The sequence below is a fragment of the Equus przewalskii genome, chromosome 6 (genome assembly GCF_037783145.1).
Source record: "Equus przewalskii isolate Varuska chromosome 6, EquPr2, whole genome shotgun sequence".
Classification (NCBI taxonomy): Eukaryota; Metazoa; Chordata; class Mammalia; order Perissodactyla; family Equidae; genus Equus; species Equus przewalskii.
The window spans coordinates 76,678,656-76,693,798 of NC_091836.1; the positions used below are offsets into that span (position 1 = coordinate 76,678,656).

General features: G+C 39.7%; 1 protein-coding gene across 4 annotated transcripts in view; it reads left to right on the forward strand.

Moving 5' to 3' along the window:
* Nucleotides 1-15,143, forward strand: part of NLRP14 (NLR family pyrin domain containing 14) — a 37,456-nt gene continuing 22,313 nt past the window's right edge. The window contains exons 1-4 of one of the 4 annotated variants that reach the window (XM_070626152.1): nt 1-83; nt 6,691-7,051; nt 7,863-7,934; nt 9,669-11,259. In XM_070626152.1, coding sequence (XP_070482253.1) covers nt 6,760-7,051; nt 7,863-7,934; nt 9,669-11,259 — 1,955 coding nt within the window. In that variant the 5' untranslated portion in view covers nt 1-83; nt 6,691-6,759. Of the gene's footprint in view, nt 500-6,690; nt 7,052-7,862; nt 7,935-9,668; nt 11,260-15,143 lie in introns of those variants that run through there. The other 3 variants (XM_070626155.1, XM_070626153.1, XM_070626154.1) reach the window with 3 other exon arrangements.

Sequence of the window (15,143 nt, forward strand, 5' to 3'; positions counted from 1 at the left end):
ACCCGGCGGCCCACGCAGCTCTCTTCGCGCGCGTTTGCTGGGCTCGCAGCGGAGGAGGAAGATTAGTCGTGAAAGGAAAAAGGGTGAGTTCCCCTTTCACATCAAACAGCAGGTACCTGTTGAGCTGTTCCTTTCACCTTTTCCTTTCCCTCTTCGTTTCCTCGCTTTCGGCGCTGGGATTTAACCTTCGCAACCGACGTCCGCTGTGACTCAAGGTACGGAATGATCCTCCTCTTCTCTGGGGGTGTTTTGCCCCCGCTAAAATAGGATTAGATACCCTGAGAGACTTTCCAGCGCCCACATTCTTAGTGGAAGACAAAAAAGGGGATGCAGACCCCGGGCCGAGGCCCAAGAGGAGGAGCTGCCAGGACTCCCAGGGAGAAGAACTTGGTCCGCTAGCGGGCGCGGGCGAAGATCCGCGGGAGCGGTCACTCCCGGTGCGAGGCGAGTCCGCGGTCTCTTGGGGAGGCGGGGAGCCCAGGCTGCGGTGCGCACGTGGGTAAGTAGTCCACTTTCGGTGGAGACCTAGTGTGGCTTTTAGCTCGAGTGCAGTGCCTGCTTCCTAACTCGCTTGAGGTCAAGTGGTATGATTATCCCCACTTTCACCAATCCTAGGGAATTCCAGCACGCCTCTCTCCTCCCTGCCCGAGAGCAGGTGTTCGTCCTTCAGTCCGAGAATATTCCCTTCCTGTGCTCCATTTATTTAAGGAATGTGTTTTGATTAAAGAAAGTTGTCACAAATTGTCGTAAACCCAAAACACGACGAAGGTCAATATTTTGGTATATTTTCTTTGTCTTTTTTATGTAGAGGTTTTGTTTTAATTCTTTAGTACCAATCCTCATATTCTTACTCTACTTTTAACCCTGCACGTGTTGCATATTGCTGCGTGAAGAGGTCATTTTAAAGACTGTGCCATATTTTTATGCGTTTATTTCATTAACCATAATTGAGTTTTAGTTTGGCAATTATTTACTACTTGAAATAAACACCTGTGTGCACAAAACTTTCTTTTCTGTGCTTGGGATTCTTTCCATTGAGTAATTTCCCAGAGAGAGGTTACTGGTTGAAAAGTCATGCATGGTTTTCAAGTTCTTCATAGTTGTGGACATGCAGCTTTCCAAGAGTGTAGCAATTAACATTTATACTAACAATAGCTACTCCATTATGTGCTCATCGTCATGTGATATTGTTTTTTAAAGCTTATTTTTGCCATTTTGATAATTGTGAAGTGATATCACCTGGTTTGTGTTAGTTTATCTATATGCTTAAGTTTGAACATTTTCTGAAATACTTGTTAGCCGTTTACCTTTTTTTCCCTCTATGGATAGATTATTAGCAATAATTTGCTTTTAGTGCTTTTCTAATTTGTATTATGTCTTTCTGGTGATATGAACCTTTTAAAAACTATATTTTAGTGTGAACTATAATTCATATAGAAGAGTGCATTAAACATAACTGTGCAGCTTAGTGAATGATAACCAAGTGATCGTCCATGTAAACCATCACCAGGTCAAGGAATAGAACATTACCAGTGCCCAAGAGCCCCAGGGGCACCTCCCTGATCATAAATCCTCCCTGCCTGCAGAGGTAACACGAACTCACTTTTATGGTAGTTACTTCCTTACCCCTACCCCATTTTTTATACATGCATCCATAAACAATATATGGTTTATTTTTTTATTTTTGATCTTTTTATGAATGGAATTATACGATACATAATCTTTTGAGGTTTGGCTTCTTTCACTGATTATGTTTGTGAGATTCACCCTAGTAGCGTATAGTTGCAGATCATGTATTTTCATTACTGTATAGGATTTCATTGTATGAATTTACCACAATTTATTTGTTGGTTCTACTGTAGGTGGACTCTTGGATCTTTTCCAGTGCTTAGGAATTACAAGATTGCTGCTGTGGCTATTCTTGTGTGTCTCTTGGTATACCTGCACACACATCCCTGTTGGGTTGATTCTGAAGAATATGATTGTTAGGCCGTAGGGTATGCATATCTCCAATTAAAAAATAACTATTTTATTTTAGAATAGTTTTAGATTTACAGAAAAAGAATTGTCTTATACCCCTTACCCAATTTCCTCTATTTTTAACGTCTTGAGTTACCTTAGTATACTTGTCACGACTAAGGCAATTAAGACTGTTAATTAAGTGACACTTAGCTTAGGTTTCAGTAGTTTTTTCCTAGTTCTTTTCTATTCTTGGACCCTTTTCAGAATACCGTATTACACTTAGTCATCTTGACTCCTTAGTCTCCTCTGGTCTGTGAAAGTTTCTCAGTCTTTCTTTGTTTTTGATGACTTTGACAGTTTTGAGAAGTACTGGTCAGGTATTTTGTAGCCTATCATTTTGGGTTTGTCTGATGTTTTCCTCTTGGTTAAACTGGAATTATGGGTGTTGGGGAGGAATATCACGGTGGTCATATGCCACTCTCATCACATGATATCAAAGGTACATCCTATCAACAATGACATGACTGATGATGATAACCTTGAACACCAGGCTGAGGCAGTGTTTGTCAGGTTCTCCACTTAACAGATCACTAAGCCCCAATCACTAACAAATGGGTGGGGGTGGGTTGGGGCTAAGACCCACCTCCTGGAGAAGGGAATATCTACGTAAAGTATTTGGAGTTATTCTACGATAAAGATTTGTCTCTTTCCCCTCATTTATTAATTTATTCATTCATTTATCTATATCAGTATAGACTCATGGATATTTGCTTTATACTTTGGGTTGTAATCCAATACTGCATTATTTATTTTGGCCATTTGGGAGCTCTTTCAGGTTGGCTTTTGTGTCTTTTTGAGGTACTCTTTCCTTTTCTTTTCCTTACTTTCTAGCACTACAAGAAGCTTAGGCTCATCTTGTATATTCCCAGCCCTAGTCCTAGAATCAGCCACTTCACCATAGAGCCCTGACTCCTCTTATGGGAGAATGGTATTAGAAACCAAATGTGGATCTGGGTGCGTATCTCCAATTTTAGTAGTTAAGGCCGACAGTTCTAAAGTGATTTTACTAATTTACACTTCAACTATTTATTTGTCAAGTTTCCTATAAACATTTTTGCTGTTTTTGGTTTCGTTTTGTGTTTGAATTCTTATGGAGAAGAGGTTTTAATTTCAACATAGTTAACAATATATCTCCTAATATTCATCCTGATTTTTGGTCATTTCCCTTAATGTGCCCAAACTGGTAAGTCCCTCCTCTCCTAAAGTGTGATAAATAGTCTCTGCTGTTTCTCCCCTCTGGTTTGAAGTATTAACGATTTACTGATTTACTGTATCTGAGATTTATTCTGTGAGAATACTAATTACTTTTTGTCTGAATGGTTTACAAGTTGTCCTAATACTCTGCACTGAGTGCTTCCCTTCCCAATTACAGTATTTCTTCTATTATATATTTGAATCTCATGGGAATGTCTTTCTCTGAGTTATGTAGTCTGTTTCTTTGATTTCTTCGTTATGGTCATATCATAGAGAAGGACTGATGAGTTGTACACTCAGCAGTAGAGGGTATGGCTTTGGAAGTGGTTTCAACTGCAGGCAATTTGCTGCCCTGGGACATTTGACAAAGTCTGGAGACATTTTGTTTGTCACAACTGTGGGAGATGGAGGAGGGTTCCAATGGCATCTAGTGGGTAGAGGCCAGGAAAGCTACTAAACATCATACACTGCCCATACAATGTGCCCCAAATAAAGAATTATCTGGCAAATAACTGCTATAGGAGGTTCCATTAGACCCATCAAGAAAGGAAATCAGGCAGGAGTATCGGAAAAGGGTGGGAATATCTTGTTTCCTAGATACAATGTCACTTCCCCAAGACTTTCTCATCTCTACCCTCTATAGAAAAGAATCCCTCCTTCCTTTGTGTTCTCCTAGAACTGCCATAGCTCAGAAGATTGCCATTATATATTTAGAGGTCTTCCTCTTCCCATAGCCCAGTGTTCAGCACAGGATCAGGTATCGTGGAACGTGGCCACACAGGTTTCATTTAACTGTGACTCGAAAAATGGAGTGAAATTGAAAGGCAGTGGTACCTAGTAGGAAGAGAATCAGCTTTGTAGTCTGATAGGCTACTTATCAACTGTGTAACCCCGGCAAGTTTCTTAATTTCCAAGTCCTCATATCTATAAAATGTGGATAAGACTAAACTTTCAGGAGTATTTTTAAGACTAGAGAAAATTTTCATAAAGAACTTATACACCGTAGATCCTCAACAAATATGGCTATTATTAACATGTGCTGAATGAAAAATTTATTTTGAACACGTGTGCTCTAATTATTATAGGTGGCAAAAGTTCACATAAATAAATTTGAAAATTGAAATGAATCTTCTCCAACCACAGGTTCCCATTTTAGTTTAGAACATTTTGGAATTTATGAATGCCTTCACGTAAGAGGAGCAACAACAGACGTCTGTTTTTTCCTTCCCAAAAATGTGAACAAAGGAAGACCACAAAACAAAGAACAGTTTCTTCAAAGAACAGCATAAAACTTTTGGGAAGGATACCAGAGTCTTTCTGTCAGAACTATAGCCCTCATGTAGTAGAGACCCAATATGATTGAGAACCATATAGGTCTTGGCTCAAAGGGACACCCAGAAAGGCAAGAGGAAAATGAAGAAAGTATAGGATTATGAGAGCCAAGAAGAGAGAGAATATCAAGAATTAAGTTATTGTTACAATAGCAATTATACATATGGCACTCTGTAAGTTAGGTGCATGCATTAGCTTCTGATCTTCGCAGAGGTAGATACTGTTATTTTCCTGCTTACTGATAGAAAATTGAATCCAAAAATACCTATTGGGTTTTGCAACAGGGTGGTAATTGGTATGAGTTATCTCAGCAGAAGTGTGGTGGCAAAAGTTAGATTGCAGAGGATTGAGGAGGTATAGCATGTAAAGGAGAGAAGACTCTGAAGAGGTTTGACTGTGAAGATGAAGGGGACGTGGAGTTAAGGGAACATTTGTAAAAGACTATAGTAGATTTGGGTGTGTTTAAGTGTTAAAGAGGGACTTAGAGAACAGGGAGGGGTTGAAGATAGAGAAGAGAGATCACTAATGGATTAAGTCCTTTAACAACTGGGTACTCATGTGATTCAGATCACAGGTGGAGGGATGAACAATAGAGAAGGGGAGAGAGCCCCCTTTCTTTGTTACAGGAAAGAGGAGAAAAAAGATTGGCCCCCACAGAGTGATATCTGTACATTTCTAGGTGAAAAGTTGAGGGTGTTGTGTCCTACACCTCATTTTCCCTCACCTACCATAGTCTGGATGTCCTGGGGAAATTTCACTGTTCCTTTGAAGTTTCCTCAAATTTACTCCTTTTTGCTTCTTTTTAAAAAATTACTATGGAATCTGTTTTGGTCACATTCTAATCTGTAGTCTAGAATAATTCTGCAGTGCAGTTAAAACAAAAAACCCTAAAACAGCTGATAGCTCACCAATTGCTGTAGGATAAAAAGTCCTGATTTACTATGTAATTTTGAGATAATTCACTTTCTGTTTGAGAAGTGAAATCTCCCTTTGGTACATTTTTATTTCCCCCATCTATCTTTTCCAATCCCATTGGCAGGAATGGGGGGAGGCATTATGGGAGATTAGAAGGGGGAGGGTTTAGAGAAAGATCTAGGTCGAGTTTCAGCTGTACCACTTACTAGCTCTGTCTCTTGAAGCAAATCACTGAAGAGGAAATGAGGAACTTGAAGAAACGGTTTAAGTGATTAACTGGAGTACCCATGCTGAATAATAAATTAAATAAGGCTGTTAAGATGGCTGATAAATAAGAGGAAAACACAAGGCTCAAAGACTGGGATTTGATAAAACTTGAAGAACTGTCACAAAGGGATTGAGGGCACGAAACTGCTCAATTAGCTGGAAGGTATTAGTAGAGAATGGGTTATGGGACTTTGCAGTTTAAGAGTTTGGGTAGTCGTTGCTGATGAAGTCTGGATTGAGGACATCAGAGTGAAACATGGGAGTGAAATAAGGTCATGGGAGTTAAGGTCAAAGATGTGAGAGAATGCTGTTTTGGATGGGCTTTAATTTTAAACTCATCTAGAATAATGTGTGTTGGGGAGTGGATGCGAAAGGAGCTTGTGAGTTAGGAATGCAGACTTTCAGTGACTGCATATGGATTTGTGACAGAGATGACATGACAAGAAGAGGTAAATGGAGGCATATGCCAATTGCATGTGCTTCAAGAGTAATGGTTATTGGTGAGGGTACAATAATAACATTTTATAGGCTGAGATATATGTTGAGTGTTGGTGGGAGAGAGAAGGGATGAGGAAAGTTGCCAACACTTAGTAGGAACCTGTTCTGTCCCAGGTGATCTATGAACTCTACCTCATTCAATCCTTACCACCGTCCTCGGAGGTTGGTTCTGATATCTTCACTTTGCAGAAGAGCAAACTGAGGTTCAGAAAGATGAATTGCCTTTCTTTATTTCTTACAGCTCATAAGTGGTGGGACTAGGAGTAACTCTTGGGAGGGTGGAAGAAATACACAGTGGTCTTTATTAGAGGAATGCTTTTATGATAGAAAAAGATAGAAAAGATAGATTACAGAGGACACTAGGTCAGTACTGAGCCTAATAAATTGGGCTTCAACACACGTTTGTTGAATTAATCTATATTTTTTATAGCTATTTCATTTTCTAATCTTACTTTTCCATAGGTCCCATTTATTCAACATTCTTTTGATTATTTTCCCCCACTGAAGCCTGACTATTGATCTGTGGACAAGATGACAGATTCATTGTCTTCTTCCTTCTTTCCTGATTTTGGCCTGCTATTGTATTTGGAGGAGCTAAACAAAGAGGAATTAAATAAATTCAAGTTACTCCTGAGGAATGCGACCATGGAACCCGAGCACTGCCAGATACCCTGGGCTGAAGTGAAGAAGGCCAAGCGGGAGGATCTGGCTAACTTGATGAACAGATATTATCCAGGAGAGCAGGCCTGGGATGTGGCTCTCAAAATCTTTGGCAAGATGAACCTGAAGGATCTGTGTGAGAGAGCAAAAGCAGAGATCAACTGTGAGTGATGCTAGGGACCTATCTGGGGATAGGGAGAAGAAGGTGCTTCCTGGAGCCCATTGGAATGATTCTAAGAAAGGGATTTGGGGATTAAACCATTCTGTGGGACACAAGCTCCGTGGTGGTCAAGTACATTGGGAGCTTGTTGGATCATTTGAGGAACAGTGAAGAGGTAGGAGGGTTCTGAGTACTATTACTCAGCCTCGCTCCTTAATTGGGGGTAATTCACCCATCTTGTACTAATTAGAATGATAAAAGGAATTGAGCGATACAAATTGTCCCATCTAGTGTTCCTTTGCCTAAACTACAAACAAAGTCATAGGCCAGGCTAAATTTTAAGGACTCTCCAATATCATTTAAAATCTTTGCTGAAATATGAGGAATGGACAAAAAATTATTAAGGGATATAAGCCAGCATTTTTAGTCATTCCCAGTTATGGAATATTTATTATAGGCATCTTAAGTTCCTTATTCATATACAAGGCTTTACAGCTACTAAGTGTATATCCATTATTTCCTTTCAGCCTCACCATATCCCCATTAGGTCAGTACAGACAAGGAAACTTAGGCTTAGACTAGACCCCTTGCCCAAGAGTTACAGGGTTGGGGGCATGGCCAGAGGCCTCCTACTTCAGTGTTGTTCACACCACATCACTTCTTCCTCAGCTAAGTTGGTGGATTCTGAGGCTCTGTTGGCTCTTTTCTTAAACCGAGATGGTCATAGAATTGGACCTCTGAGAATAGTTCTGGCCATCACCAAAGCTCTCCTTGTTTTTGGTAAATCTCATGATCCTGTGGGAACCTCTTGCAGGGACCACCCAGAGTATGGGGCCAGAAGATGCCAGGGCCGGAGAGGCACAAGGTGATCAGGAGGCAGTGTTGGGTGAGTAGATGGACTTTTTGTCAGATTTGGGAAGAGTTTGAGCTTTTGAAGCATGATGGAGTTTTATCTCCCAGGGGACCTTTGTTCAATTCTTGATAACTTCTTCTAATATCCTACCTATTCCCTGTCTTTCATTCAAAAAGAATCAACAACACTGGCTCTCTGGCCAAAGTCAGAATCAAGGCCATGTTAATTCAGGGCCTCAAGAGAGCAATCTTTGGAAATGCCCAGTCAAAAGTTGACAGTCTAATGAACAAAGGTATATTCATGTCTGTGTTTTATGGACTAAAGAGTCCTTGACTTGGCAGGGACTATTTGGTTTCTCACATCCATTCCCATCCTTTAGAAACGATGCTGTAATTGAGTTCTAGGGGTAGTGACCAGCTAGTTCGTATAAAATGTAATTTCCAGAACCAGGGCTTTCAGTCTTAGTTCAATACCATTTCTATTCCCTTATTTTCTTTCAAATTCAACGTACTTGAATTCCAGTTTATATAAATGGAATTACGGTAGAAAGAAAACTGGACCAGGTGAGAAACCTTTATTCCTAACTCAGCTATGCTGCTTTCTAAGATGTTACATTATTTCATTCAAGAAATAATTGAGAACCCACTTCATTCCAAGCACTAATAAATAAATATTGTTTATTGTATGAAATGATCTGAAGCTAACTTCCCACTTTGACCTTAATTTCTGATTCAATATAAGGGAGTTTATTCTTGTGGTATAATGGGCCATAAATTTAGGAGACCAGGGTTCTACATCCATAGAAATTTACTGTTAGAAAATTTGGAAGATAGACAAAAGTATAATGAAGAAAGTAGAAATCATCCTTATAATCTCAATTTTCTTTTAAGTGCTGCCCTGTGCTATATATTATACCATAAAGAGAAAGAGTACCTGCCTTTAATACCATACCGTCTCCTGGGGGAGAACTAAGCTTAAGTTAGTGGGATATGAACTATGTTAGATGTTTGTACTGAATGCCCTAGTAGAACAAAGAAAAGAATTATTTGCTTTAAAAATTAAAGTAATTACAACTTGTGATACGTGTTGTGAATGAAAAATATACTGTTTTGAGAATATTTGGGAGAACTATTCTAGTGTTGGGGTTCAGAGAAGGCTTCTCTCAGATAAGGATGTTTAAATTGAGATCTAAAGAAGAAATCAGACTGAACTAGGTAAAGATGAAACTGTATTTTCATTATACTTGGACATGGGAATTTTTTTCTTTAAAATAGTCTTCAGGCTATGCTTCAATGTTCATTTCTATTAATGTTTTACCTGTATAAAGTGGATTAATTTGATCTGTAGATTCAGATCTGTCTTCAGATCTTCTCTGGCTCTTATTATTAATTGTTACCTGTGTTCTTTTTGTTTTTATCTAAATGATGACTCTATTCTCCACATATATCATCTTTTTTCTCTGTAGAGAAAAAGTACACAGAAGAGAAAATATTTCTAGAACAAATCAAATTTTTATTTTATAAATTCATTTTTCTGCATTGTCAGTTCTGTTTTTCCACAGTTTCTAATGTAGGTTTTAAATCTACAGGAATATTTTTGCTTTATTTACATTCTTTTCTTACCCCTAAACCAACTGCACTTTGATTTTGGCCTGTATCACTTATTGTTCCTAACTCCAAGTCCAGTATTCTTAACATTGCAAATCATAGAATTTGTTTTGATCATGTGTCTCTTTGTGTTTTTCCTGCTCCATTCCAACTGACTTAGGTGATGGAACAGAATACAGAAGTCGAATAAAGGAAAAATTCTGCATCATGTGGGATAAGGAGTGTTTGCTTGGAGAACCTAAAGATTTCTGTCATGAAATTGCTCAGAAAGGTCAAGAACTGTTGGAACATTTGTTTGATGTGGATGTCAAAACCGGGGAGCAGCCACAGACGGTGGTGCTTCAGGGGGCTGCTGGCGTTGGGAAAACAACCTTGGTGAGAAAGGCAATGTTAGATTGGGCACAGGGCAACCTCTATCAGCAGAGATTTGCCTATGTTTTTTATCTCAATGCCAGAGAAATTAACCAGTTGAGAGAGAGAAGCTTTGTTCAAATGATATCAAAGGACTGGCCCAGCACAGAAGGCCCCATTGAAAGAATTATGTCCCAGCCCAGTAGTCTCCTTTTTATCATTGATAGTTTTGATGAACTGAACTTCGCCTTTGAGGAACCTGAGTTTGCGTTGTGTGAAGACTGGACCCAGGTACACCCAGTGTCCTTCCTCATGAGTAGTTTGCTGAGGAAAGTGATGCTCCCTGAGTCATCCTTACTGGTGACAACGAGACTCACAGCATATAAGAAACTAGAGCCTTTGTTGAAGAGTCATCGTTCTGTAGAGCTACTGGGTATGTCTGAGGATGCAAGAGAGGAGTATATTTACCAGTTTTTTGAAGACAAGAAGTGGGCTTTGCAAGTATTTGGTTCACTAAGAAATAGTGAGATGCTTTTTAGCCTGTGCAAAGTCCCCCTAGTGTGCCGAGTCATTTGTACTTGTCTGGAGCAGCAAATGGAGAAGGGTGTCACATTGACCTGCAAAACCACCACGGCTCTGTTTACCTGCTATATCTCTAGCTTGTTCACACCAGCAGATGGAAGCTGTCCTAGTCTACCCAACCAAACCCAACTGAGGAGCCTGTGCCACTTAGCTGCCAAAGGAGTATGGACTATGACATATGTGTTTTACAGGGAAAATCTCAGAAAGCATGGATTAACTAAATGTGATGTCACAATTTTCCTGGACGTGAATATTCTTCAAAAGGACACAGAGTATGAAAACTGCTATGTGTTCACCCACCTACATATTCAGGAGTTTTTTGCAGCTATGTTCTATATATTGAAAGACAGTATGGAAACCGGGAACCTTTTTTTTCAGTCTTTTGAAGATGTGAAGCTGTTATTTGAAAGCAACAGTTATAAAGACCCCCATCTGATGCAGATGAAATGCTTTTTGTTTGGCCTTTTGAATGAAGGTCTAGTAAAACAACTCGAGGACACTTTTAACTGTAAAATGTCACTGGGGGTAAAATGGAAGATACTTCAGTGGATGGAAATATTAGGAAACAGTGACTGTTTTCCATCACAGCTAGGATTTCTGGAGTTGTTTCACTATCTGTATGAGACTCAAGATGAAGGATTTATAAGCCAGGCAATGAGATATTTCCGAAAGGTTGTCATTAATATTCATGGGAAAATCCATTTGCTTGTGTCTTCATTCTGCCTCAAGCATTGCCAAAGTTTACAGACCATTAAACTGTCTGTGACTGTGGAATCTGAGAGGAAGATGTTAAACTCAAGCCACTCAGCTGAAACTTGGTAAGTGTGCTAGGTCATTCCCTGAAAGTGCCCTGTGAAGGAGTGAAGGAAGCAGATTTTCTCAGAGGGAGGGAAGATGTTGTTTAGGTGAGGTCCTAGAGCCAGGATTACCTTTCAGAGTTGTCCCACCCTGATTCAAGGAGGCCAGGCACAGAAACATCTTACTGACCAGTCACGGCTACTGGTGAGGAATGGGCAAAAACTTGCCTGAAGTGGCTCTCTTAGCCTGAGGGCAATCCCAAGAGAGGGACTTGGCTGAAAGCTCTCAGCTGTCAACTCTTCCAACAACTAGGGATGAGTGTTTCAGTCTTCAAGGAGGGATGTGGCATGGCACAAACTTACATCCGCTATAGTACGTATATTTAACTTTTAAAAGGCCCTCCGGGAGATTAGGGACCAGAAATTTCTTGCTGAATTTAGGTACATAGGTCATCTCTCTGGACTCTGTTCCACTGTACTCTGTTGACCTAGCTCAGCTTCTCTGTTGCCTAGACACAGGTCAGCATTTGCCTAAAAGTTCTCAGCCCTTTAACACCTAGCTAGAGAGAGTCAGATGTGAGTAAGAAATAGTAGGTGCTGAATGAATGTTTTGAAAGAATAAATGGACCTTCAGTATTTTATGCATATTATTTTTACCCTCTCCCCTTCCTCAAGTTGCCTTTTCTGAATACCCATCTAAGTCTGGGGGAAGAAATGAACTATGGAATTAGTTCCAGATTTAACTAAAATTGAGGGCTTACTATGTGGGATACAGCTGTATAGTACATGGGATATTTAACATGTTATCCAGTTTAACGCTCGTCAAAACCATATCTCAATTTATTTTTAAGATTAACAAAACTAAGATTCAGAGAAGTCCTCTTAGAAAGTAAGTTTACAATTATTGATTCAAGCACACGTCAAATAATAGCTAATATTTGCTTGACATACACCTGACAGTCTTCTAAGTCCCAACTCATGTAGTCTCCCAAGAATCCTAGGTGGATGCTATTATTTTCATTTTACTTATAAAAAAACTGAGATACCAGGAAAGTATATAACTTGGCTGAGGTCACACATCTGATTATATAAGTCCTTGGTTTTCCAACTTTACCCAAGCTGTCTCATTGCTATTACATAAACTGTAGAAGCATTCCTCTTAAGAACATATATTTCATTTCTCTCTGAACTGTGGGAATAGGAATTGTAGGCTGGGGTGCCATGACCTTTACTCACAAATCCCCAAGGACAGTAATCTCCTTCAGTCAGTGTTCTTAACTCTGACTCCATAGTTCTATTTATAGAAGACATGATTGAAATAGGGCATTAGAATGTATTTTTTTATTTTTATTTTTTTGAGGAAGATTAGCCCTGAACTAACATCTGCTGCAAATCCTCCTTTTTTTTATTCCTGAGAAAGATTGGCCCTGCGCTACCATCCATGCCCATCTTCCTCTACTTTATATGTGGGACACCTGCCACAGCATGGCTTGATAAGCAGTACATAGGTCTGCACCTGGGATCTGAACCGGCGAACCCCAGGCCACCAAAGTGTAACATATGAACTTAACTGCTTTGCCACCAGGCTGACCCCAGCATTAGAATGTATTTTATGCCTAATGGTAAATGTGAGGAAGGCATTCTAGGTACTACATTGCCAGTCTTCATGCTACCTTCCCCTTACTTTTAGTGTTATCTAACAGTAAAGTTGGCATTGTTGCTAAAATAAAAAAAGAATCTGAGGGGCCAGCCCCATGGCCAAGTGGTTAAGTTCGTGTGCTCCGCTTTGGTGGCCCAGGGCTTCTCCGGTTCAGATCCTGGGCATGGACATGGCACCGCTCATCAAGCCATGTTGAGGCAGCGTCCCACATGCCACAACTAGAAGGACCCACAACTAAAAGTATACAACTATCTACTGGGGGCATTTGGGGAGAAAAAAGAAAAAGAAAGATTGGCAAGTTGTTAGTTCAGGTGCCAATCTTTAAAACAAAATAAAAAGGATCTGAGAACCCAGTATTTTAAGAGAGACAGTATAGGTGATCTCAGTCTCTTCTACAACATAACTATACATTGTAAACTTTACAAGTGCAGGATCTCTATCTGTCTTGTTCACTTTTTTTTTGGTGAGGAAGATTGGCCCTGAGCTAAAATCTATTGCCAATCTTCCTCTATTTTGTAGATGGTACACTGCCACAGCATGGCTTGATGAGTGGTGTGTAGATCTGCACCCAGGATCCAAACTCGCAAATCCTGGGCTGCTGAAGCAGAGCATGGGAACTCAACCACTACATCACTGGGCCAGCCCCTTGTTCTCTGTCTTATCAATTGTATTTGTATATAGTAAGTGCTTGAATGTTTGAATGATTTATGATCTAGCTTTCTCAAATTTAAGACCACAAGTGATGTAGACCATCACTCTGCAATGTTACTAATTCCAATTTAAGTGTAAGGTATGGGGAAACTAATATTTGAGTAGTGAAGGGGATCAGGATATGCCACTCCAAAATATGCAGCTTTTATATAAAAACTACTTTTAGCTGAAGGCATTTGAGTTCCTGAAACCTCTTATCTGCCTGAAAGCAGAGTCTCCCAAAAGAACTCAACTCTCATAAATCCCCTCCCTGGGAGCAACTCTAATCTTCTCTTCTTGGAGACAGAAATTAGCACCACACCCAGACAGACATTGTCACAAACTCTCATATCTCTCATCTGTTCTTGTAGGGGCCCATTTATCTTTCCAAAAAGTCACTTGTTTTTCCCTAAGTGCCCTTTCTTCTCTTGCCTTTCCCCTACTAATTTAGGTATATAGACCCCAAATTCTAACCACTCCTTTGAGTTACTCATAACTGAGTTTCTCCCATATGTAGCCATCATGCACATGCTAATAAAATTTGTATCCTTTTCTCTTGTTAATCTGCCTTTTGTCAGTCTAATTTATAGGGTCACAGCCAGAGAAACTAGGAGAGCAGACAGAAAAAGATATTTTTTTCTCACCTATAGTAGCTATTATGTATAAGGCAACAAGCTAGACTTTTATATATTTTAATATAGATAATATCAGCTACCAATTGCTAGGAGCATTTACAATGTGAAACATTTGCTGAGCATTTTCTATAGATTGTCCTACTGAATCTTCATAGTAATCCTAAGAAATAGTTACTCATATCTCAATTTTTTAAGATGAAGAAGCTGAGACTCACATAGGTTAGTAACAGTGCCAGAATCACCCAGTTTAGCGAATGGCAGAGTTGGGACTCAGGACTGTTCCATTCTAGAATTTATGCTAATAATCACTAGGCTAACCTCTGTTTCATTCATTATTACCTTTTATTTGTTTATAATGAGTCCATTGATAATATGCCTGATAATTAAAATATACAGCATTTTAAAATTTACAAAGTGCTTTTGTATACCCACCAAAATTGACTATTAAATCCTCCCAACCCTGTGAAGGGAGACAGCGTTTCCACTTTATACATAAAGAAAACATGGCGCATGGAACTGATGTGACTTGCTTAAAGTAACATAGCTGGTAAGTGATAGACCTGGGGCTCAGGGCCTATGGTTCTCAATCTACACCACAGTTCCCTAATGTCTACCCACTATTCCTAATCTTACTCCTTGTGGTCATATATTATTTTTCTTCTTGATATTGGCTCTTCAGTTATTTGAAGACTCGTCTCTTGTCCTTCCTGAGTCTCTTCCTCCAAAGTGAATTCTTTCTAGCTTTTATTGTTTTTGTGTGATTTATTTTGTGTGTATTGAGGGGGCGGGGGAGCTACAGGGCAAATGAAACCTCTGGAGTGCCAAGAGAAAGGCTTCCCGGTGGACTGTGCCCAGCCAAGCCAGAGCTGCACTGGATGTTCTCGCCATTTCCAAAGTACACTTATTTTCAGCCTGTACCA